Here is a 26,126-nt window from a genome sequence, read left to right as displayed (position 1 = left end):
TTTCTCCTCCTGGACATAGCATGTTCTTCCTCTTTCCCACTTAGTGCTCCCACTGGGCTATCTCCCTTGACATCCACCTCACCCCATGTGGAGGGGGGCAGCATCAGGATCCTTGGGCTTTCCAATCCATATGTGTAAATTTTGGATTTTAGCCCACAACTTCAAGTACTTCTGTCCCAAATGTGATGACAAAAATCTCATTAACTTCAAAGAAAGTTAGACTGGTCCTAATGGGGAACTTTGTTTTCCTAAGGATTAAATGTTTGTGGGCTTCCTTGTAAAGTTAGCATTGGAGCTGCAGTCCTGGTGACCTGGATATTAGGGCAGAGGTGAATTCTTGTTACTCATCTAGCCCATGATTTTACTGTTTGTCAGTGAAGGGTCTGTCCACTTGTCATCTGATTGTGCAAATCACCTTCCATGTGAGTCGGGATTTAAGTTTCGCTGTTTTTCAGAGTCTGACTATGTGCAGAGGGAGTTGTAGTCATTTTTTTTTTTTTTCACGGGAACTTCCTTTCTCTAAACACCACCCCTTGGCAGTGGACCTGCTGACACCTCAGAGCAAGACACAGATAAAAAGGGCAGCCTGTCTTCCTTTTCCCCAGTCAGAAGCAAGTGGCAGAGACTACTCAGGAGCTTGGAAGCTGCTGGCATCACAGGTATCTCAGGTAGAAACTCTGACAAGAACCATGAGCAGCACCGCTGGTGAGTTTTTACTGCGTGATGTGATGTGATATGATATGTTCGATGTGTGGTTTGGCAAGTCTACTGCAAGGAGGATGGCAGCTCCAGAGATTCTCACCCCTCTGATTGCCATAAGTGACACCTTGGGGAAAGGAGTTTTGGTGTTACCACTGCTCATGGGGGATCAGTTTGCTCTGGCTGTGCAAATTCTGGTTTTGACAGATTGGTAAACCAACTGAATAATGCAACCCATTTTTCATCACTTTTCATTAACCTCTAGGCATGTGGTTCTATCAATGATGGGAAAAAACGCAGCTCTTTTAAACTTGTTCCACGTCAAGGTTAGAAGAATTTCTCTTGTTTCAGGTTACTTAATCATGTAGATTATTGCTCTTTAGTGACAGTTGATAGCATCTGATGGAAGTTGTGAAATAACTGAAAAGAGGATTTATTTGGGCTTGAGCTCCATCCCATGGCTGTCCTGTCCTGCTGCCCCATTCTCAGGACATGCTGCACATACCTAGAAAGGTGCCTGAGTCACTCCTGTTTAGCTGCTGAACCACTACCACTGGCCAGCCCAACGCCAGGGTGTCCAAAATCCTTGTGGTTTGGTATGTAGCTGAACAGCTGCACATCCAGGCTGGGTAGTGCCTACAGCAGAGTTGGGAGCATGGCTCCACAGCCTTCAGGAGGGGAAGGGTGTCCTGACACCACTCCAAGCCCCTCAATTTCACACCTCTGTACTCTGTGTATGAGCTGAAATTTTCCAGGAAGTCTTGGACAGCAGCATCCTTGGGATGTGATCTCACATCTCTGGGATGGGAGAGTGTTTACCTGGAGGCTGGGCAAGGATTGGGAGTAAATGCGGGTATCCAAATTTTGTTCTCTCTTGAAAATACCACAGTCCTCATCGCACTTCTGTCCTGTCCTTCTGAGCAGCCCATGTTCCCACTGAAACCAGGCCTACTATAAATATTCTGCTCCGTGTTAATATTTCTTTTTAAACCACATCACCTCATCATCAGCCCCAGATCCTTACCAATGCCAAGTCCTCATGTCCCCAGTTTTGTTCTGGTTGATCACTGTGCTCTTGAAGCTCTGAACATCTCTCCAAGCAGGTAGCAATGCAATGGGACCAGCGGGTTAGTGTAGGAACAAGCTCTATAAGTGATAAATCATTGAACTAGGAGATAAAAAAAGTACTGCCGGCTAGAAATTTCTTCTGTAAAAAAAAAAAAAAAAAAAAAAAAGAAGGAAAAAAAATCTGACAGCATTTGGGCTTTGGGTTTGCTTCTGTATTGCCCCAGGAGCAAGAGCAGACAGGGCTGCCTCTTGCAGCTCAAGCCTCCATCCCATGAGCGGGCACATTCTTGGCATGTTCAGCTCTGCTGTAAATCATTAATTTCCGTGTTGGCAAATGGAGGTGCCTGCAGGCAGCTGGACTAGGGGTGTGTGGGTGCCCAGCTCCATGCCCTGGCCAGGGAGCAGAGCAGGAAGCTGAAAGCAGCAGGTTGTGGATTGCCCAGGGAAGACAGGCTGCAGCCAAGCCCCCTCGGATGTGGTGATGGGTGCGCCACTGGCTCGCTCTGAGGCATTCCTTGGCGCAGGACACCGTGCCGGTCAGATCATAGGGTGTCACGGGTGTGTTTGCACAGGAATAAATGCAGTGCAATTGATGGGCAGTGCTGAGCGGAGACAGGTCTTTGGCACTGCGCAGCATTGTCAGGCCATATTCCAAGGCAACTGTTGTCTGCGGATTTTCTCCGTGCATCCTCAACATTGGTGATGTCTAGAAACAGGGGATGGAAATGCAATTCCTAAGTTAAGAAATGCTGGAAGGATGGATTCCCCAGAGCCCTTTCCCACAGCCATCCTATGCTTCAAGTCCCACATCTCTTCGTAGCCCTCTCCCATCACCAGGGCTGTTTTCTGATATCTTCTCAGCACAACACCAGGGTTTCCGTAAAGAACAAGGTTGAGCAGCTTTAGTGTTTGCAGATTTCTTAATGCTAAGGAATATGGACTTCCTCTTCATCCTCAAGAGGATTAAGCAGCTAGTTCCAGCTGAAATTTTTTGACATAAACATACGCACACCCCGTTGCACAAAACATCAGCCCGAGGTCAGCAACTGGCATGCAGCAAGCAAACATAAAGCACTTGAGAACTGTATCAGTTAACAAAAGGTGCTGGTCAATTTTAAGTCTATTTGCTGTGGCACTGATATCTGTAATGTAATTAAGATAAATATGGTTTATATAGTTACTAAGAAGAAATATGTGGAGGTAGTAATCTGGTCAGTTCAGTTTACTCAAGGCTGCAGTTACTGCCCAGCACAGGTCGCAGTAGGAAATGTGACACTGATTTCAGCCTGCCCTGGGTCCAGCCCTGCATGTGGCATCTCTCATGCCACAGCAGATACCAGCAGATTTCAGACTCTTCAATGTTAGGGATGGCTCTTGTTGATACTCAAGTTAGCATGGTTGCCTGGTATCATGCAAATCTGTCAAGACATTTGGTGAATTAATCCCTTCAGCCATTATGCCTTTGACTTGCTAACTTCTAAGTTACCGTAAGCCGTTTTTGCCTCTCCCATATCTTCATCTGAATCACTCATGAGACAAGTGCTTATGAGGTATTGTTACTCCCTACTGTTCACACGGAATTTATCCTTTGAGGATATTTAATGGGCAGGTCCAAGACAGGTAAAATGCTCCCAAAGAAATACAGCTCAGCCACATTCCGGCATGCTCTGGCTTTCCCTGTCATACCAGGGCAGCCTGCCAAAGCCTGATGCAGTGACCCCCAAATCCCCATCACCACTGAGAGCTGAGAGCTTTGCTCAAGTGTATCACTGGGTTGTGCCTCTCAGAGCTCCACTCCTACGCCACAGCCCTGAGCCATGAGCTGCTGGGCATAGAGTTGCTGAGGCTTTTCCCAGCCCTGCTCCTGTCCAGAGTTGCAGGAGTAAAGGGCAGCTGAGGAGACAGTGATTTTAAATATTATGACTTACAAAATCATCTGCTCTGTTGAAAATGAATGGGAGGAAGGCACTTGCAAGGGATTCTTGCTGGAGTTCAAATCTGTGCTGAAGTCAAATAGGAAAAGCACTAGTTGTCATGAAGGGGGACAGTGCCCTGTGGTGAGTCTGCTGCAGCAATCCACCTGGAGTAGGAACAGCCTCCTGCCTTGACCTCCTACTCTTTGGCCCTGGACTGCTGCAGCATGACTCTGCTTCCCTACTGTACTGCCCAGGGTGTCTGAGGTTGACCTCTGGGTATTTATATTATTTTACATTGGTTTATACTATTTATCTTATTTTATATTACAGTAGAATCATAGAATAGCTTGGATTGGAAGGGACCTAAAAAGTCATCTAGTTCCAACCCCCTTACCATGGACAGGGACACCTTTCACTAGTCCAGGTTCCTCAGACTCCGTCCAATCTGACCTTGAACACTTCCAGGGATGGGGCATCCACAACTGCTCTGGGCAACCTGTTCCAGTGCCTCACCACCCTCACAGTAAAGAATATTAATATATTTTGTATATTTGATGTTATATTAAATATATTATACATTATTATAGTATATTATAATTTATAGTGCTTTGCCCCCCACATTTATCATCCCCCTAGGCAGGCAACATCTCTGCAGCACAGCTAGCTTCCAGCCTTCCTTTGGTTCCTCAGGTTGTAAAGGAAACCAAGTCCACGGAAAAAGAAAACAAACCTTGCAAATATTCACATATGCAGATTTCTGTAATAGGTTGAGTGATTACTGTTGTGATATTATTTGGGACTAATTTTTGAGGGGGAAATATAAAGAATCAGCTTCAGTGTCCTTAAGAGTCCCATTTCCCAGGCCCTTGGCATTCCAGAGACACTGGGGATCTCAACAATTGAGAGGAGCTGAATTTTGGCACATTCGGTTTACTCCCTGCTTGACTGAGTGTGCTACATTTTGTGAGGAGCAGTAAAAGCTACTGTTAATTATTATTTGATAATCCATTAGTTATAGTGATACTCAATGTGATTCCTTGTGCTGGACCACTGGGCTCTCTAGATGTTTTGATAACTCACAGGGCTGCAGTAAGAAGAAGAAAACTTCACTGAGCAATTACCATCAATCTCTTTTTTTTCCTCTCTCCTTTTCTGCTAATATCTTTCCAGAGACCAGTCTGAAGGCCACTGGGATTGACTTTCTTAAGAGCCAGAACACCCGCGAGCACCACACAGATGGGTACAACATCAAGAACCTGGTGGTGCGGCGCGGGCAGCCCTTCCAGGTGCAGGTCAGCCTCAACAGGGACCTGAGGGCTGCCGACAAGCTGTCACTGCGCTTCAGCATCGGTAAGTAGGATCCCCTCTGCAGACATTGGGCAAAGATGGAGAGCCCTGGGAGCCTCCAGCTGCCTGATCCTGGCACTGCACAGGCATTGCAGACCTGTGCAACCCTCCCACATATTGTCTTGAATTTGTTTCCAGGTGAAAATCCAACAAAAGTCAGGGGGAGCCTGATGTCACTGAAACCGGAGAAGGAGCAGGGTTTCAATGGGTGGAAAATCTCCGTTGTCAAGAAGAACGGCAAAGAGGTAGAGCCTGTGGACAAGGGGTTCAATGCCCAGTGCCAAGCCCACCAGAAGCTACAGAGCAAATCATCCTCATACCCATCCTGTTTTCCCTTAGTCCTATAATTTTAGGTGGGCAGCAGCCTTGCCCTGCCTAATTCATTTTTCCCCCCATGCGCAGGCAGTATTGGCCCCATCCTACCGCCTCGCCCTCCCTCCCTGCATGGACTTCCATGGCCACCAGCTTTGCCACTCATGCTGGTCCTGTGGCACCATGTTTGTGCCGTGCCTGTAGCCATGGTGGAGTGTCCCTCATGCTGTCTCTCCTTGTTGCCTCCTCAGTGCCTGCTGTCTGTCACCAGCTCACCCAGTGCCCCTGTGGGAAAATACACCTTGAACGTGAAGACTGGGACTAACATTTACAAGCCTGAAAATGGTGTCATCTACCTTTTGTTCAATCCCTGGTGTAAAGGTGAGTGGTCCTGCAGCTGGGGGTGATAATTACTACTGCCAGGGACTGTCCTTTAGCAGAACTTTTCTTCATATTTTGCCTCTCTTTCTTACATACATTGTTTTTTCCCCATAAAACACTGCGAACAGCAACCTCATGGAGCTAGTAGGAAGCTGGGCAATAGCAATGAGTCAGCTCCTTGCTGGGCACTCTCCAGTGACGGGACATAGAGTACCATCTCTCTATCACCTTTGTTGGCACCTCTTTGTGACCCCTCTCTGTTTCCCTGAGCCATCACAAAGGTTAACTGAGAGGAATGAGTTGGCTTAAAATTCAGACAAAAAATAACCAGACAAAAAACCGTGTTCTTAGTTGGAATCAGTTTCCCAGTTCTCTCTGCTATCTACCTAGTTCACTACAGTGTTCAGAAATAAGCTTTTTGCTATAATAAAAGAGTGGTCATGTAGCAATAGACCTACAGGGGGAAAATAAAGGTTAATCTTATAGGAAATTCTTCCACAATAGAAACAAAAAAATGTGAGTACTACATGGTCATTATTTGGTGTGAATATCGCAGACCATTGATTCCCCCAGTTTAGCTTTCCATGGGAAATTTTGTATAATGTGTGCAAACCACCTAACTTCTGAGGGTTTTTTTTTTCCAGATGACGCCGTCTTCATGGACGATGAGGCACAAAGAAAGGAGTATGTGCTCAACGACACAGGCTACATCTATGTTGGGTCTGCATACAGCATATATGATAGGCCCTGGAATTTTGGGCAGGTAAAACACCCTTATTTGCCCCTTTGGCATTTGTTTCAGTGAATCAGACTTATAAACAGTTTAAGCCTGTGAGAAGCAAAAAATGCTGGAATGGTCCTGCTGCCTTCACTGGGAGGGCTCACCTGGTTAGAGTAACCCACCTACAGCTGGAGAATGGGGTTTAATAGCACATTTATAGTCAGATCATGCGATCTGTGGCAAAGAATGTTGAAACTCAGGACAGAGCTGTGGTTGAAAAAATTCCCTTAAGGGAATTCCTGCTCTCATGCAACTGTAGCTGTTGGTAACCAGCTCATGAGCTGTGGAGGGGGCTGACAGGGGAAAAAAGTCTGATTATTTACCTGTTGCATCATGAACAGGAATAAAAAGGGTAGAAGTGCTGGCAGAGGTTATCACCTTTCAAGTGGTGCCTTCACTGATGGCTGGGTCCAGGACACAATCAGCCACTCTCTCAGGAAGGGTGTTCCTTCACACTGCCTGTGAGATAACTCCAGAGGAAAGGAATGTCGAATTGGCTTGGGTTAGAGATAAGAGGTGGATGCCAGAGCAGATTTACTGGCATCCTGTAGAAAGCACACAGGCACCCAAACAGAGTATCCTGCACCGTATCCAGACAGAATTCCCCACAAAAAGATGTTGGAATCTGTTTTCTGTTTTTGTTTTTGTTTTCATTTTTTTGTTTGTTTTATAAGTTTACAATTTCAAGCTGCAGGATACAGATAGCCCAACAAAGGTGCTCTCACTGATGCCTTTACACAAAAGGGGCCAAAGGGCATCATCCATAGGGCTGTTCCTATCCTAATATTTACTCTGCTGTTAAGCAATGAGCATTGATATTGATATTCTGCCAAGCTTCTTTGGATCGGATGTTTGACATCTCTGTGAATTGGACCTCAGGGAGCCTTATCACCAATTGCTTACTAGGAATCTTTGCTGTAATAATCTGCATTTACGTACCTTTCTTTTTTCCAACGTTCATTTTGTACCTATGTCAATAGACGGAATATTTGTAGTGGTCTTAAATTTTCATTACTCTTGTGATTAATTTGCAGAGTTGCAGGTATATGACATTGGTGGCTTAGTACTAGTCACAGAAGTAAAGATTACTGGGTCAGGTTCCAACGGTATTTGCAAGATACATGAAACAGGCTTTTGTCTTCCAGAGTAGGATTTCATTTTAGCCCTTCTTTGAAGAAGACAGCTTTGGGAAGCCACATAGCCTTGAAAATTTAATATCATAAAGGAAGTTTAGAAGTTAGAGCTCGTCAGACAGTTTCCTCCAAGTATTTGCTTTACACTGACAAGCAACTTCTGTTTTAGAGCAGCATATAAAAATGCCTCCATTTTCTTCACAAAACAGTTTGAGGAATTCATCTTGGACGCCTGCATGTATCTACTGGACAAAAGCAAACTCAGTCTGACCAATAGAAGGGATCCTGCATATGTGTCCAGAGCCATGTCTGCTTTGGTAAGCCTCTCTCAGTGAAGTGTTTTGCCCCTCCAGAACTCCCTCCTCCTTCTTACTTGCTCTTTCTTCCCCGGGACCATGAACACCATTTCAGGAAGCATCTGAAATAGATTTCTTTGAGAAACTGCAAGGAAAGAGCCAGAGGCATTTTGGGTCAAGGGAAGAGGTGGACAAAATAAAATATCTTCCCATCTCCAAAGCTTTCAACTGCTCCAGTGGTTGTTCTTCCTCATCAGCTGTGTTGGCGGGGTCAACACAAAGATTGTGTTTTGATGGAGTAACTGCTCTCTGTGGTGGGACCCTTCTTGGAGCACTGGGTGCAGGGTTAATTTTGACTACCCCGAGCAGCAGTGCCACCTCCCTCTAAATACCCAGATAGAGGGTTTCCAACCAAAGGAGCCCCCAGAGAGCACCAGAAGCCTTGCTGGGTGCCACAGGGCTGTGGAACACCTGGGAAGACACAGGGAGGGCAGAGACCACAAGGATTTAAGCCTCATTCAGCCTCATTCCTTTATTTTTCTCCTTTGCATATGTGTGTGGCCACAGGTTAATGCCAATGATGACAGCGGTGTCCTGATGGGGAACTGGTCAGGGAATTACAGTGGTGGGACGTCCCCTATGGATTGGATTGGGAGTGTCACAATTTTGCAGAAGTATTACAAAACAAAGAAGCCAGTCAGTTATGGCCAATGTTGGGTCTTCGCAGGAGTCCTCACTACAGGTAAATAGTGAACTGTTTCCCTTCTGTAACATCCTAATTACTGTGCTAGAAAGTCAAATTCCTCTGCCTCTGAGCAGCAGAGGTGGCAGGTTCTGTCATGTAACGAGAGGCTGAGAAAGCCAGGACTGCTTAGCCTGGAGAAGAGAGGGCTCTGGGGGCCTTATCTTTGTGTATAAATACCTGACAGGAAGGAGTGGAGCACAGACAGGCTCTTCTCAGTGATGCCCAGTGAAAAGACCAGAGGTGATAGGCATAACCTGAAACATGGGAGGTTCTGTCTGAACATGGGAAATAGTTTTTTTCACCATGAGGGTAACCAACCACTGGCATGGGTTGCCCAGAGAGGTTATGGAATCTACATCCTTGAAGATATTCAAAAGCCATGTGGACACAGTCCCGGGCACCTCCTCTAGCAGACCCTATGTGGGCAGAGGGGTCAGATGAGATGATCCCCAAAGGTGCCCACCAACCTGAGTGATTTTGTGATCCTGTGTTTTTTCGGTCTATGCTGCAGTCATGCGTTGCTTGGGAGTTCCAGCCCGCTGCGTTAGCACCTTCAACTCGGCACATGATACGGAGGAGAACCTGAGAGTTGACATTTACTTGAATGAATCAGGAGAAAAGCTGAACTGGATGTCTCTCGACTCTGTCTGGTACTGTCAAATGGAGCTAATGCTTCCTATCCCTTGTGCTGCCTTGCAGTGCCCCATTTCCCACCCCCAGCAATTCCTTTGATAATTTCCCCTATTGCCCAGGACAGAGAAAGCCTGGGGTTTCACAGGGTTACACACGAATACCTATTAAATCTGCCCTTAATAAAAGCTTAAGGGAGGGGATCATGACTCTTCAGGCTGTAACAGCTCACTCCTTTTCTTTCCAACCCAAATGCATGCAGGAACTTCCACGTGTGGAACGATGTCTGGATGAAGCGGACAGACCTGCCAGATGGGTTTGATGGCTGGCAGGCAATTGATGCAACTCCTCAGGAGCAAAGTGAAGGTAGGATTTGCCTAGAAAGGCTCTTCTGCAACTCCTGAGGGAGGCAGGGACATTTTGTATGAAAGCCATGCTCCCCATTCAGCAAAGCACATACTCTCCATGCACATCTTCACGTGCTGGGGCAGTGATACCCTAAAGCAGGAGATCTCAATCCTGCCATCTCAGGCCAAGATGGGAGGAACAGCATCTCTTGGTAGGCAGAAAAACAACTTTGTAGAATGCTATGGGGACATGAATGTCATTTCAGAGGTTAGAGCACACCTAAGTCATGGAGATCATGAGCCTGCTCATTGGTAGATGGGAGGAATAACCACCAAAATTGGTGACTACCCTCCCTGCACAGATTCAGGGAATTTGGAAGCAGAAAAAACCCCAAAACATTAATTCTCAAGGCAGTGCAGAAAGTGGACTATTGCCAGGAGTTCAAACACAGATGTCTGGACTCAGTTAACTCCATAACTAAACTGCGACTTTCTAACCTTAAAATTGTATAAGTGAGGGGAAACACATAAAACCTCTTACCAGACCTTGGCCATCTAGAAAAAAGCCCAAGCAGCTGTGGGATGAATAAGAACTTTTGGAGTTCGTTACTAAGTTGGAGGACTATTTACTGCTAAGTATCAACTACCATGGCCACAGATTCCTGCTTTAGTGTGTCTGAGAGTGGAATAAAAATTGGATTCACTGCTCATTTCTGGAAAATCAGCTGGTATTGAATGCACTTTCTAGGTGTTTTCCAGTGTGGTCCGTGCCCAGTGAAGGCTGTCCGAGAAGGAGATGTGTATTTGCCCTACGATGGCAAGTTTGTGTATGCAGAGGTGAATGCTGACAAAGTCTACTGGATCGTAAAGAAGGTGAACGGCAAGGATAAGTACATCAGGGTTAGCACGGAGACCCAGGATATCGGCAAAAACATCAGCACAAAAGCCGTTGGGCAGAACGAGCGGGAAGACATCACCCTGCAGTACAAGTACCCTGAAGGTGACTGCCTCAATCCTCTAATGTAGTGCTAAAGAGGAGACCCCTGACCATGTAGGTCACCCTCAACACGTGTTGTTTCAGGAGAAAACTGCAAGAGTAGCTGCAGTGACAAACCTGGTGTAAGACCTGGAGACCCTCGGGAGGCAGCACTTATCCTGGGCATCCTCATGCCCACAGTGACACCTATAGGCTGCTCTTTAGGGACAAGCAAGTTAGCAGGCAATTAAAGAAATGGGCTGAGTGATGAACGTAGTCATCAGACTGATCTTTGCTTTATTTCTTTATTCTATTTCTTTTTGTCTTTGCTTTCCTCACACCATATCGGAAACAAAAAATCCTATGTTTTCTCCTGACAATTATCAGATCCAGCCATGTTGTCCTAGATTATTAAACCCTTTCCAGTGAGGAGGACAAAAATATCAAGCTGAAAAAATTAAGAGCATCCATCCTCCAAAAGTGTCTCTTCAGGAAATTCTTCTAGTCCAAAATGCTAGTTAGATTTGGTGGTAGTGTAAACAGGAAGGTCTCCTGAGCAGAGGCTGGAGGTGCCCTGACATCCTCCATCCTCTCTGCTTAGCAACAGAAGCATAAATAAAGGGAAGATGGCTCTGCGTGAGGAGACTGAGATACAAATATCATCCATATTTTTCTTTATCCAGGCTCTAAAGAGGAAAGGAAGTCCATGGAAAGAGCTTGCTCCTTCATACGCCCTTCAGGACTGACTCCTCGTTCAGGCTACGCTTCAACTATGGGGGAACAGGGTATGCGTACGAGTACAAACAAGCCTGTGGTCCTGCATGAGACAGTCACCAAGACTGGGCTCCATCTTGAGATAATCAATACAGAAGCTTTGCATCCTGGCAATCCCCTTGAACTGGCCATCACAGTGAAGACATCTACTCCAGGAAACTGGACCATTGATCTTGCTGGCTCTTGCCAGCTGCAGTACTATACTGGAAAAGTTCAGGCCAACCTTGGAACTATCAAGGAGATCATCAAGCTTGAAGGCAAATCTGGTAAGACCAGAAAGCTTGGTGTGTTCTGTGCACTATTTACTGTGGCAGTCTGGGATTTGTAATAGCTCCGCTATAGACTAGTGTATGGCTCTGTACTTTGTGAAGAGCAGAAATTGCCTGCCTGCTACCTCCCTCCCTTGTTACCGCATTTGGAAGTCTCAGTTACAGACTGGGATCCCTCTGTAGCAGGGACTAAAACATGAAGGCCCTGTCCCTGCTGCAGCTTCAATGAGGTGGTTAGAAATACATCAGTGTGGGCAGACAGAGGTTTCCATGGTGTGAGTGAAGTGTGCTGGAGTAACTCCCTCCTATCCTTACTGTATAAACATCAAAGATGCCACTGCAGGCTTTGATGGATTAGATCCCTCACAGGATTTAGATAGCTGGAAATTTCAGCCTTGTTTTGTTCTTGTTTGCCACTCTGATCTTGGTGGTGGTGATGCTGGTGAGTGTATTTTCTGAATTCTTTGCCCAAGCAAATTTCCGCCTCCTGACTGCCTGCCTGGCTGATCCCAAGAGCTGTTTGCTCCTGTGCATTGTGTACCTTTGAGTGACCTGAGTTGCATTTCTGATCCCCAGCAGTGTAACTGAAATTTGCTAAATAAGAGACTAACGAGTGATAAATAATTAACAACTCTTTGCTCATTCCAAGCATGAGTCACTCTTGCAAAAAAAAAAAAAAAATCTCTGCTGTTGGTGAGTGCTGAGTGTCTTAATACTGTCAAAATGCAGCAGGGTAGGACACAAAGGTGTGTCCAATATATATACATACGTACATACATTTAGGGAAAAGGACAGACGTTTTTGTTTTTATTCCAAGAAGCCAGGAAGCTTTGCAGCTAAAGCAATGCTCAGACACCAGCACTGCTGACTTCAGGGCTTTTCTGAGCCCCTGGAAGCTTGTCCAGACAATTAAAAATAAAATCTGAAATGAAAGGAAAGCAAGCAATTTTATAGCAAGCAGTGCCTCAGAGAAACCCCAGGGGCACAGGTTTAGATGTACCTAATCTCCTGCTCCTCTGCCTCCTCCTGAGTGCTGGGGCAGCTGGGGATGAGGGCTGCTGAGATGCTGGATGTGAGCCTGAGCCAGTGTTCATCTGGGCAGAGAGACGGTCGGGACTCAGCTACCCCTCCCATGGGCTGCATGTGCCAGGTACTGCCCACCCAGCCAGGGCTTCCCCCAACAGGGGCTACACCCTGAAGGGAAAGCAGGATGGTCTCAGGAAATACGGTTCATCCCACACCCTGAGACACCAGCCACCAGAGCTGACTTTGCCACTCAATTCCTGAGTGTGTGATGAAGCATTAAGTTGTATTTTCTTTCCTGCAGAAATGCAGATCCCTCTGAAAATAGCACCTGACGCGTATATGAAGACATTGGCCTCGGTGGATGATGAAGTGCTCATCCTTGTCACTGCCATTGCTGAGGTCAAGGAAACAAATGACAAACTCACCAAGGAGACGTCAATGAGATTTGAGTACCCCCCCATCACTGTCCAGGTGAGGCAGGCACCAGCCAGGCTCCTGGGGAACTAGAGCCCTGCTCAGTGTGGCATTCACAGGAGGATATCCCAAACAGCTGCCTCCTGGGATGCTCTGTCCTCGGCATTTTATTTGGCTATTCAACCCTTAACTGAAAGTTGAAAGCAGCCATGAAATGAAAATATTATTGCCCCATCTAAAATGGGAAGGAAGAAGCTGCTGGAGGGAAGGGGATGGAAGAGGACAGTTTGTACAGAGCCCATCTCCAATCCCATTTTCTGAAGGAAAAACATGTTGAGAAATCAGTGAGAAACCAGCTGGGAAAACATAGTTCCATGGGAGGGTGGAAAGGATAGAAGGGTGTAAAGAGTTGTCTCACACCATGCTGGTGGTGCACAGCAAACCTGCAGCAGCTCTGGAATCTTTATTACCCCTCTGATCCCTGATCTTTGGGTTTGTTCCTCTCTTTCCTCCTCTGCCAGATGCCCGAAGTAGCCAAACTGAACAATGACTTCAGCTGTGCCTTCATCTTCAAGAACAAGCTGAACGTGGCTCTGGAAAACTGCAAGCTGCTGGTGGAGGGCTTGGGCATATTTAAGATGACAACGTTTGATCAGGGGTAAGGAGATGAGCCCATTAAATGACCCTGGCAGTACTCTGCTTTGTTTATTTTTTTTTAATTTCCCTTGGAGAAGTGGTTAGGGGATTTGGAGTAAGAGGACCCTTTGCCAGCTGTGTTTGAAACTGCACCACGTTTGGCCACAGTCCACATAGGAGAAAGATGCACACAGACTTTGGCAGGCTCAGGGCATTGGGGCATGACAGGGGCTCTCCCTGCGCTCCTGCTGTGACGCCATGTGCTGCCTGGTCAGTGTGAACACAGCTGCTTCCTTCAGAGCTCAATTGAATGTTTCAGCAGTAGCGGGAATTAACTTTGGGGAAGGTCCCCAGGATCTACAGGACCACCAGCCAGTGCCACCATGGCACACCCCACTTGCTGCACGTGGGTCATGACAAAAGGGAAGCACTACCCGCAAACACATGCACTGCCTATTTCTTTAAGTGAAATTATTCAAAAGCAGCAAACAAGAACCCTTACTCATGCTGAGATTATTTGGGTTTTTTTGTCCTTAGGGATATAATGCCTGGCAGGATCATGAAGTCTGAAGTAATATGCACTCCAACAAGACTAGGAGAGAAGAAAATAGTAGCCAAGCTGACCTCAAACCAGATCAAAGGGATCTCTGCAGAGAAGGCTATCACCATCATCGAGTAGGATCGGTGCCTGGGTGGGGTGCAAACAGTTGCCTTGCTTAAGCAAGTTGCATCCCTGGGTGTCTCAGGCACTTCTTGCCTCCTTGATTGCTGGATAGTACTTTCAAAGTAAAGAGCAAAAATACCATTAAGCTAAGGAATTAGCCTGACTTAAAGGGCACAGTTGCATTGATTGCAGTTAATTGTGATTCAATAAATGTTGTTAAAACTGACTGTGTGATTGGGTTGTGTGATATCGCCACGCTGGGATAGCTCCAAACTCACCCCTTGCTAAGGATCAGAGCTTGTGATGGTGCCAGCTTCAGACAGTGATGGGTGCGAGCCTGGGGCAAGGGCCAGCAGTGCTGTGGTTCTCCATGGGACCTCCCAGGGACCTCACTGCACCATGGGCTGCTGTGTAGCTCAAGGAACATTTCAAGCAAATCCCTCCTGGGTGATTCCCTCTCCCTCCCAGCTAACCGTCTGAAGAATGCACTGGCATGCACCTTTCCTTGTCTTTAGAGCACAGAAAGGGCAAACCTGGCACAGTCACCCCAAACACCATTTTTCATACATTTCTTCCCATGCCACCTCTTTTGGGGGTTTTCAGGCATTTTTGGAAGAAGTACCATCTCCATCTGCATTACCAGTGCTTCCCTAGAAATATACCAACCCCTACTCTTCCCCTTCCACCCTGAATGCTGCTGGATTACAGGTAGAACCTTGATGGCAATGTACATCTGGAGTTCTTCCAGCCACCGTCACACAGAAGACAACAGCTGTGCACAGCTGGAGCCCACCACTGCACTGCACATTCCAGCAACCCCTGAGCCCACTTTTAGCACAGGATTGTCCTGCCCCACAGCATTGCCACAGCATGGCCAGTAGCAGTCTGACACTGGGATTTCCAGTATTTCCATGAGTAAAGAGAAAATTAAGTCACACAGTAACATAGGGGGTTATTTATTTGTTTATTTAAAAGGCAAATGCTCGAGCATTAAGGCCACAGAGTGGGAAAAAGAAATGGTGACTACATCGGATTATGTGCCACCCCATAAAAAGGGAGGAGGAAAAAAAAAAGGAAGGGCAAAAAAGAAAGTTTTAACCCACTCTCTTGTGTTTCAGAGGTGGCTGCTGGGCCACAGAAGGGGGTCAGGTTGTCCTGACCCCTGCTGCCCCTCTGCTCACGGTGTTCTGGTGCCCCACAGCAGCACTGGGTCCCCAAGAAGCCATCTCCTGTGGTGGCACAGCAGAGAGTGGGAGCTCCTCTCTGCAGGCAGAGTGGGTGCAGGGTCCATGTGCCTCGTGTCCATAGTGTAGGGAGGAGCAGGTGGTCCTTGGCAGATGAAGTATTAGTTCTTTAGTAAATACAATAGCAACTGGAGGCATGAAAAGGAGTTACAAACAGCAAAAAATATTTTTAAGAGATGTAAATTCTTTACTTGCATAGAAAACCTGCTGTAGAAGACACCAGGTAAGAAGTACAAGAACACTTTCCACGTCTGACATGGCCCTGTCCATCACATATTAACACCTCACATCAGAGCAGTGATGGGATTGCCAGCAGACCATGTCCCACACTGAGCAGTGCAGAGGCAGCATCCTCCCCAGCCTCCCACCACAAGCATAATTTCCAGGACAGCCTTCCCTGGGACCTAGCAAGGTCCAGCCAGAACTCAGATGGGACTACAGCAGCATGGCTTGAAGATGAAGGCATGATTTAACAAGGGGCAAGACAAACCTATTACAGCATGGAGCAAAGGAAAGGAAAATGGAGGGTTTGGTTTCAATTTCATGAAAATCATGTTTGGTCTCAAGCGACCACATAAATCATCAAAGAAGGAGGTTTATACTAAAGCTGTGGATAAAATAGATTTTTCCAACTTTTGAAGACTTCTGTGATTTCTGACAGTTGTCACACTACACTGAGACAGAGGAGATACACCAAGGGGTACTGAGACTTTGGGAGGGGAGAAAGAAGAGGAGGACAAGGGGGACTGACAGCCAAAAAGCACCAGAACTGATGTGCTGGACATAAGAAATCACCCCATCAGGTCGTGGGGGCACCAGAGCTGGGCTGGCTGTCCACGCTCTGCATAAGGCACAGGGACATGTCCCTATCTCTCACTCAAACTGTAATTTGAGGAGGGGAGACGGCTCTTCTGGCTCTCACCCTCCTCTTCACACCGTTTTTCCGTTTCACCTATTAAAAAAAAAAAAACAAATCCAGAAATGCCAGTACCTGAGGAACAATACGAGAGGTGGGAAACAGAATCAAAGGACTCCGGTTCTCATGATGAGGTGAACCAGGTTTGAGAGTGGAGAAGAAAATACGCTGCCTGCATCCATGCCTACCCAAAACCATGTTAGTGGCATCTGTGTCCTGAGAAATGCAGGACATGGGGGTCTCTCCCAAGCTGATGTTCCCATATACCTGCCTCAAGGTGATTTTCAGCCATTATCTAGTTTCTCCCTGTAGCACCGTTCCCACTGCAGACACAGCACCAGAGGCAGGGATGTTAACTGGATGCAGAGGCAGAGCAGCAAGCCAAAATTAGAAAACGCAAGCTAAAAAGGGCAGTCTTACTCTTCCTCCTTCAACATCCCCATTACTCCCTACAGAAAATCCCTTACAGATGTGAGTGTGGCCCTGACATCCCTTTCCTGTGGGATGCTGACAGATAGGAATGGGGGCTGGCACAGAAGTAGGAAAGCTTCTTCCCTCGGTATCCCACTGCTGCACAGGGCAAAGACACCCAAGACCTGATGTCTAAATGACATGAGAGGGTACCTCGTTGCCCCTCAAATGCAGGGTGCTTCCCTTTACCCAAATGGTTATAAATACACAGTTCCTAATGGCTTTTTCTAGATCTATTTTTCACTGACAAAGAGGACAGACATCCAGAGGGAAGAGGGGATGGGACAACTGTTCATAAATACGTCCTGGATTTTAGCAAGAACAAGCTGTGTTCTTAAACAGTCAAGACACTCCGCTTGTTTCCAGTACCTTTGCCAGAAAAAGGCAGAGGACAAGTCCAGGTGAGAATCTCATCCCTCCACAGCAGCCCTGAATGTTACATCATTAATACATCCTAAGATGCTTTTTTGGGGTAAAAATTTTTTTAAAAATCCTGCATAGATTCCATTTGATATCACTCCTATAAATAATAAAATTTCATATAGGTCTTTCACAATACCATGCTTTCATCCCAAAACCTCCTTTCTCTTACTTTTGAGAGGAAGCAGTTATCTTTGGTCCATGTTACAGGGGAAGAGGAGATAAAATCAAGCATGTTCTGTGGTGGGAAAACCAGGAACACGTACCTAATGACAATTGAGCTAAGGGATATGACAGAAGGGAAAACCCCCCAAACACTTGAAAAACAGTCTAAATTAAAATTACCCTGACATCTGGAGGATGCCAAGTGTTTGTAGTGCATCTGAATGCAGGGCCTAGCAACACCTCTGCATGACTTTGCTGCAACTACTGCCATCTGCAGTGATGCCTTCCTTGAGAGATGTATGTTCCTTCTACAGAATTCACCAGGAGCTGGCTGCAAAATTAGAGTAATGAAACCCTCTGCAGTGGCATGTACTGTTAGGACAACGTTAAACCCCAGTAAGATTAAGAGGCACTATTCATTCTCAACTAACTCTAGCTATCAAGAAAAGAAAAAAAAGAGAGACATCTAAATGAAACAAGTCAAATGGAGAGATGGCAGTACCTCCATCAGCAGGGTGTTCCTCTCTCTCTCTCTCTCTCTCTGACTGCAGAAATAGCCCCGGTACCTGGCCTAGACAATTTGTCTGCTTTCTGGGCTGCAGAGGTTGGCCAGGCAGCTCCTGCTCCACACATCTTGTGTGCAAACAAACCAGGGCAAAAGTTCAATGGCAGGGCCAACATTTGCCTGTTCTTGTCTGCACTTGCCACAGGTGAATGCTCCTGGCCAGCCTGGCACCACCATAAGCCCACCAGCTCCGACAAGCACCACCAGTCTTGGGCAGTCCCACAAGCACAGAGGGTAAAAATTTACCCCTGGCGATATTTCAGAGCCCAAAGGAATTACACCCAGGGCGAGCTCATCCATCTGCTGCATCCATAACCCTGTATCCCACCTCTGCTAAGACCTGCACACCAGCAACTTTCATAACCCATAAGCAGCATCCATACGATGAGATGGGCTAAACAGGATGCGTTTTTTACAAAAACTTTCAGAGCTGGGCTAATCTTGCCATCACACATTTAAGTCCTCCAAAAGGCTGTAAGAACAAAAGATTAACCAGACACCCCAGTTAACCAGACTTCCACATTTCTCGGAACTGGAACCAATCTATCTGACAATTATAAACTGTCCTTAAAGGCCATGTAAGAAAAGCTCAATAAAGCAGCTGGAACAGGTCTGAAAAAGAGCTTATGAACCTCCTCGCTTATAAAGCTCTCTCTGGAGATTTGCATTGCTTCCGCTAGTGCTGTACCCAGCGTCCAGAAAAATAGTCCTGAATTTTTTAATGCACCAAAACTATGTTAAAAAACAATGCCTTAAGTCTCCAGCACGAGAAGTTATTAAAAAAAAACCCAAACACCTGAAAGCTTCTCCTGGCATCGCGGAGGACGCTTTGCTTATTCATGTATCTGGATGGCAACGTCTCGAGCGAGAAACTGCTCGATTTCTTCTTGGGTCAGTATTTCAGACGCAGGAGCTGCTGCCACCACTTCAGCCGGTGCTGGCCTCTCACAGTTCAGGTTTGAAAAAGGGTTGAACCAACCCAAAGAGAAGGCACCGCCGAATGCCAGCTTCATTCCTTCCCAGCCGCTGATCTTCTCCCAGGTTGGCTTCTGATTTTTAAGTCGCTCAATACCCTGCAAGAAGAGAAGACTTCAGGGTCGTCTCACATTTATAGCAGGTATTTGGGCATTGTAGCACACGCAGAACTGCCTATCTATAGCCAGACTGATGCTACTTGAGTTCGAGTTAACAATGAAGACAGACATCTTGCATTAGTGAGAGTTTCATCTCTGAATTTAACAACAAAACCCTAAACAATCTAAATCTTGTGGACATATTTTGGCATCAGTTGCTATGGATGCCTACAGTACAGAGACGGCTCCTGAAAAGCCAGCCTTTTGGGAAACATGGATCTCTTCTCACATGGCTTTTTGAATACCTCCAAGGAGAGACAAAATACAGTTAGAACTTAAGAGTTGCACCTTATGTGGGCATTTTTGAAATAGCTTAGATACAGGCAAAATACTGCACCTTTTTCCAGGAATCAGGAATTTACCAGTGCTACACCTAGAAGCTCACTCTGTCCCAGTTAAGAGCAAATATTTAAGAACACAATTTCCATTTACCAAATTGTCAAAAACAAATCACAATGCAAGCCAGATAGCTCACTGGGAGGTGAGAAATTCTGTACAGGTGGAAGTGGAGGCTTAAAAACAGGATTGGAACCTTAGTCAGTCAATATTCTGATTCATTCTCCCTCCAAGAACATTGCTTTTAGTAAAGCAAACATTTTGATTGTACTTAAAGAACAGATACAGCAAATCTGGGCAGCAACATTTTTTCCTCGGTAGCCTTTTCCATGTAGAAATAAAGAACTAAAATTTATTTTCTTAATATATTTTTTTAAAGTGAAATAGGGCACTAATACCAGTGTGAAATAGGGCACAATTTTTTATGCACATCTTCTGTATCATGTAAGAGAGGAGTCAAATCTGCAGCTGGGTAGGATACACTCACAATGACATACAAATGACCACAGAAAGTCTGTTCTTAGAGAAGCGAGAACACTGGATCCCAGTTCTGAGAAACTCAAGGAAAGGAAAAAAAACGAGCAAATTCAGTTAAAACTGTATGAAAGAAGGGTATTAGAAGAGCTGGATGAACGATACACTTGTCACGTCCTAATTCTACAGATTTTTCTTAACGACACACTACATTCAAAGCTTTGCAGGGGGGGAAACAAATACACGCAGGAGCTCAAGCAGCACAGCTGCACTCACAGTCAGCCTTACAAATAACACCATAGCAGCAGCCCAGTTTTGCAATAACATTGAGTCAGCATGAGCAGACCCAGGAGAAAACACACCATAAATTGAAGCACTACGTGCAAAGCTTTTTTTGAGCTTCATTCATGCCCCGTTTCTCTGTGCTGACTTAGGAGAAACTCAGCAGTGAATATGAAGAAAGGAATGACGTGACACCAAATAGGAATTCTTCAGGGTTGCAATTTCAGGAAAAAGTCAAGCCCTGAAGGACTTTGAATGCTAAGCACAGGCCTGCATCCCCTCGCTCTGCTCCCAGGCTTGCAAATGTACAGTTTCAAGAGCTCCAGGGAAAAATCCCTTGCAGTCTCTGGTCCCTTAGGATACCACACTTGGTGCTGCTGCAGCCATGGTCCGACCTTACCTCCCTGCTGGGCAAACTGGGAGAGGAGCAGTGCTCGTGCACAGCACAGCATTTTAGCACTACCATGTGCTCTTCCTCCACGATACTCCATTTCCAGCACCCAGTGGCTGTGCAACCGGGAGGCAGAGGCTTTAGCAGCTGAAAGCAGAAGACCACCTTTGCTTGTTGGCTGTTCCTTAGTGAACTGCAGAAATTTCCCGTGCATTAGTAACAAACTGGCACCACGACTGCAGCACTTACTGTGTGAGTATCTAGAGAGAAGGAAAACAAGTAGCACAGAGCAGGAGGAGAGACAGACACCAAGCATTTAAACCCTTCCCTGGCAGCACAAGCTTTAACCCTGCCCTCAATCACGTGCTTAATCTGTTTCAATCCCTGTTGCCATCTAGACTGGGAATACAGATTTGGAACACTTCTGGGCAGCAACCCCTCCTTTCCTCCCAAAAAAAAACATCGCTCACCTGCTGCTCCACACAGCATCTGCTAACCAAGGAGATAAGCAAGGTCAGGCCGAGGCTGTGCTAATGCCAATTAGGCAGCAGTTCATCAGACCCGGGAGGGGCATACTTTCTCTCTCTCAGCCTGACTTCGCTAATCCCTTCAAAGCACGTATTCAAAATAAGCACAAGTTTTATAATTGTATCTTGATCTAATTTGGCTGCCAGCCACATGGTCAGTAGGGTGTGAGGTTATGCCTTAAAAAGAATTTAAGAGGCTGGAAGGAAAGCACAGCTTTTGAAGACATTTTGTTACTATTTAATGGAACTTATTTTAAATATATATATATATTTACATAAAATCTCTCACCATTACTTTAGAAAGTGGGAATTTTGTATATCAAATTAAACCAACAGCTGTTTATCTTTCCCATAATGCATCATGATCTTTCACTATTCCAAGTTATATAATTTTGAACCAATACTGAAAAAAAGACATAAACCAAGAAACATAAAATACTGGACACTTCCACTTCAGTAAGAGGTACATCATTGCAAACACGGGAACAGTAAGATAAGGTTGACCTGTGGTCACTATGATGCTGGAGGATATACCCTGTTTCTCCCACTATTGACCTCAGTATCTGCTCCTGTCCAGTGCCAGAGGATGGTGGGCTGCGTTGCCTGACCCAGAAATGATCTGCGGGGCAGCTCTTGCACGTTAGAAGCAATGCATTAATTTCTTTTAATGCATTTTCAAAATATGAAAGAGCAAAACGAAAAGACAAGCATTGTGACAATTTGATGGTTAAGACACTGAAAGCATTGTCATCGGAAATCACGAATAAGGCAGACTTTTCTTACAGCACTTCCTTGCACTTATTTCTGTTTGGAGTACCACTTAGCTTTCCAATACAGAAGCACCCCGATTTGAGTTTGATTTCAATGACTCTTGGCCAAGCTAAAACAGAACAAGCACCTGGAAATGGGTTGTCCTGCCCAAGAAAATACTTTACAGAAGCAAACCAGTTTGTCTTTCTCATATTAATACTGACTCCCATTTAGTATCATTCAAATTGCACCATCAAGTTGCACAGCTCAAGTAAAACTGAGGACCCTCAGTTACTGCCACACACACACCTGACAGGTACCAATGGCATTTCTGTGATGATGCCTCATTTAAAAAAAAAAACAGTTTGACTGGAAATATCAATACTGCATAATGCTGTTAAACAATTTGCATTTGTTTGAAACAAGAAAAACTTGGTAGTTACACATTTTTCCACAGTGGTCAAAATGCCAGAACAGCATAACCAATCTTCCTCCAAGATGCATAACCAACAAGGTTAATTAAAATAAAGCCAAACAGGAATGTAGAATTTATAATCAAAGAAATTTTTAAAGCAGTGAACTGAACTAAGAGATGCATTCATTAGTTAATTGCCTAAGTCACTAAAGCCTCTCCCCTCAGTATATCTGATTTTGCATCAGATATATTGAGGGCCGGATTCTCTACCAGTTCACGTTACCACACACATGTGCCTCACTGGCTGAACTGACCCCGGCCAAAGATCCAGCCCTTAATTATTAAGCTGGGAGGATTCTCTGAGAAACACCATTGCATACTAAAATCAGAGTTACAACCTCTCCCAAGTGGAGACATAAAACCCCTGATTAACAGGTCAGTGTATTACCAATTAACCCCCTTTTAAACTTAAAAGCCGATCACTTAGTTAATTGACTTTTGTATGCTTCTGCCTGCTTACAAATGGAAGTGAAAGTTCAGAAAACCATTACAGATTTTTCCCAACATTTGAAGCAAAGAAAGAAAGAACAGCAAACAAGTTTTTGCAAAAGTTTTATTGCATTTGTTTTCCATATGGAAGCATTGACAGATTGAAAAGATGCAGCATTCACACTACTTCCAAAATGAGACATCCATTAAATTTCTCCTTCCCCAATCTCCCTCCCTTTCCCCGTGGCTTTGAAGCAGTCTAAACAGGTTAGTTTCCAAAAAAATACCATTTTATTTTAAACCAAGGAAAGAAAAGATTCCTTGGAAGTCATAGACACAGCTGATTTGTATACTTCCTTTGTCTGCAATTCATCTGATGAGCCCATGGGAGTCACAATCCAAAAATATAAAAAAATTCCTGCCAGAACACAAGATGTCAGTTGTAGTTATGAATGGTTTAGCTTTACCCGTTTTTGGAATGCCTTCTGTCCCTCCCACTTCCATCACCACACAGTTCATAACAGCATGCATGCTCCTTATCATAAATATTTCCCAATTTAAAACACTTACACATATATGTGCGTGCGTTTACACACACACACGTATGTATAAATATCAGAAAAGACTTACAAAGCTCTAAACCAGGGCAATGCTAAGAATATAGAATTAATCACCCTGGTATACTTACACATCCCATCAATATGAGTCTTTATAGTAATCTGGGCATCATGTCAGTTTTTTCACGTTAACACTGTTTAGCAGGCATTGCTCTATCAAGTCATTTACCAAGACAAACACACACAAAGAACATGATTCTGCTATTCTAAACACTTGAAAATTAGCTTTCTTCCTTTCCTGCAAGTGTAAGGCATTTAATAATCCAAAGAGTCTTCTAAATCTGCCACAGTTATCCTAAAAGGGCAACAATTTCCTGCACACTAGGGAGGGAACAGACAAAATAATGCCAGAAAGATGGAATCAGTTCTGTGGCTGGAAGGAAAAAAGAGTGGGGGGTGGGAATTGGTGTTGGCAACCTTCAAGTACTTTAACTGTATACAATCACCAGGTCAACTGGCTTTCTTGCTGTGTTGCCTTCTTGTCTTGCACCTTTTGGTACACGAAGTATCTGCTTCCCTGTTTAAGTTCACTTATGAAAGAGCAACATGCTCCTTCAGGAAGTCCAAAGGTGTCTGTGTAGGGCTGTTGGCACTCACATGTCATCCACAGAGCTCATCACAGTCAGGAGACAGCATGAGAATCTATTCAGAAGAGGTGGGTCATAACAGAGAAGAGAGGATCCCCTTCACATTAGTTATGCCATACAGAAAGCAAAGAGAAACAAATGCCAGTAAAGTTAATGTGATAAAAAAAAAAAAAAGAAAAAAAAAAGAAAAAGAAAAAGAAAAGCAGCAGCAGTTTCAGCCAGAGATATAGAATTATCTAAAATGGTGGAATACAGGGCTTTTTTTTCTCTGCAATTATCAGCCATTTAATAGACATAAAAAAGTTCACTTTGCTTTTTGTTTTAAACATTCATGGAAAATTTGTAACAGTAGTGCTGTAATATGTTTCTATTTTAGTGGAAATGCTGGTCAAGAATTCCTCAGACCACATACTGGTACGGGTCTGCTTTTCCTTGGTCTGGTGTTGCGAATGGGCTAAGCCATGCTATAGAGAACGGATGGCCAAATACTGCTTTCATGTTCATCCATTTTGTTTTTTTAGCCCATCTTCTCTCTTCCTTTTTCAACTGTTCTATTCCCTGAAAACAGAAATATTACATTTTCAGTCAAATACTCAGGTTTTGTAGTTCTGGATTCGGGGAGAAGTCTACTCTCAGTTACCCCTTATCCAAAGGATGGAGTAAGAAAATACAAATGTACCTGTATTGCCTTTCCTTTTCTTCTCACTGCTTTATATTAAAAAATATTAAGGCTATAGAGTGTTCCTTGGAAATAAAATTAATTTCAATTTGTTCAGTCCTAGATACTTCAGAAACATTTTAAGACCTGACATCCAATCGTCTGTGACGTCAAATAAAAAAAAAACCCACCACTTAAAATCAAACAAAAAGTATGTGCTTTAATGGCTGAACGCATCATGTGCTAACCAGATGGAAAAGTTTTAGAAGAATCCATTATAAGCTTGCAGACAAAAAAACAAAACAAAACAAAAAACCCCACAAACCCAAAGATAATCTCTATAATGCTCCCAGATTCACCAAGCAAGTTCAGGAAGTGCCCATGGCTCAGTGTAGCTGAGTCTACCTCTTGCCTCTTTGTATGTCGTTAGAATCACTGCTAAAACATGCATGGGCTGACAGCAGGGAGAAAGGGTTAAATAAGACACTGATTCGAAGAAATCACTGGCATCGTTTAGTAAAGGTTAGAGGCAGAACAAAAATAAGCCATCAAGCAATCAGCTGAAACATTCACTAGTAAAACATTAAAAAAAAAATTAAAAATTCCACATTGTGTCTAAAACCCACAGAGTGAATTCGGTCTTTCAGGAAAGCCATATATGCCTGGCTGCCACAGAAGCAAAATGAACAAGTGCAGTCCTTGTAGAGCATTATTATTCCACAGGTAGCAGCAGGCAGATGACTCTGTTCTTTAACTCTGCACCTTTTGCAAGGTAAGGTTTCTCCTGACCTACATGTCTCTCCCATGCTATGAATTAATGCACTGCAACACATCTTTGTGTCTCAAATTACCGGTGCTAGGAGCTCTGAAGAACACAACACGGGTCAACTGCAGGAGTTGTGCTGATCCCTGGTAAATGCCACCTCCAGAGACAAGAGCAAAATACCAGGGCTCTGGGTCCCTTCAGGCAGAAAGGAACCATCTTGGTGGGACAGCATTCTCAAGATAAGGAATGATGTCTCCCAGTGATTGGAAGAGAAAGGTGAAAAAAGAATAAGACACAGCCCTGCTGTCTAAAATGTGAAGTAAAACACTGCAAGAGAGCACAACAAGAAGAATTTCACCTGGAAGTATTTATCTGCTCAAAACAGATTGCTTGCCAGACACAGCTAGCTCAATGCTAGCAAATCAACAATGAGATGTTCCACAGAGCTAAATCCTTGTGGGTACATATTCAAAAAAGAAAACAAAAATGAAAACACACGACCCAAC

The 26,126-nt window shown here is 44.8% G+C and overlaps 2 protein-coding genes across 5 annotated transcripts in view; one reads left to right on the top strand and one right to left on the bottom strand.

Annotated features, from left to right (window-relative positions):
• The first annotated feature begins 621 nt into the window (after nucleotides 1-621).
• TGM4 (transglutaminase 4) lies at nucleotides 622-14,585 on the top strand. Its single transcript, XM_017837561.1, has 14 exons — nucleotides 622-705; nucleotides 4,854-5,033; nucleotides 5,169-5,275; nucleotides 5,594-5,723; nucleotides 6,368-6,486; nucleotides 7,847-7,954; nucleotides 8,501-8,675; nucleotides 9,190-9,328; nucleotides 9,571-9,674; nucleotides 10,404-10,655; nucleotides 11,315-11,671; nucleotides 13,002-13,171; nucleotides 13,636-13,772; nucleotides 14,288-14,585. The coding sequence occupies exons 1-14, from the start codon at nucleotides 690-692 to the stop codon at nucleotides 14,427-14,429; spliced, it is 2,136 nt and encodes a 711-aa protein (XP_017693050.1). The 5' UTR covers nucleotides 622-689; the 3' UTR covers nucleotides 14,430-14,585.
• Nucleotides 14,586-15,359: 774 nt separating this feature from the next.
• The window catches only part of ZDHHC3 (zinc finger DHHC-type containing 3), a 37,250-nt gene continuing 26,483 nt past the window's right edge, over nucleotides 15,360-26,126 (bottom strand). For 3 of the 4 annotated variants that reach the window (XM_017837589.1, XM_017837587.1, XM_017837588.1), the window contains exon 7: nucleotides 15,360-19,268. In XM_017837589.1, the coding sequence (XP_017693078.1) occupies nucleotides 19,029-19,268 (240 nt within the window). In that variant the 3' untranslated portion in view covers nucleotides 15,360-19,028. Of the gene's footprint in view, nucleotides 19,269-23,102; nucleotides 24,755-26,126 lie in introns of those variants that run through there. The other variant, XM_017837591.1, reaches the window with a different exon arrangement.

The sequence above is a fragment of the Lepidothrix coronata genome, unplaced genomic scaffold, assembly GCF_001604755.1.
Source record: "Lepidothrix coronata isolate B3197 unplaced genomic scaffold, Lepidothrix_coronata-1.0 Scaffold306, whole genome shotgun sequence".
Classification (NCBI taxonomy): Eukaryota; Metazoa; Chordata; class Aves; order Passeriformes; family Pipridae; genus Lepidothrix; species Lepidothrix coronata.
Note: the sequence above shows the minus strand (reverse complement) of the source record. Positions and strands in the feature narration are given on the sequence as shown.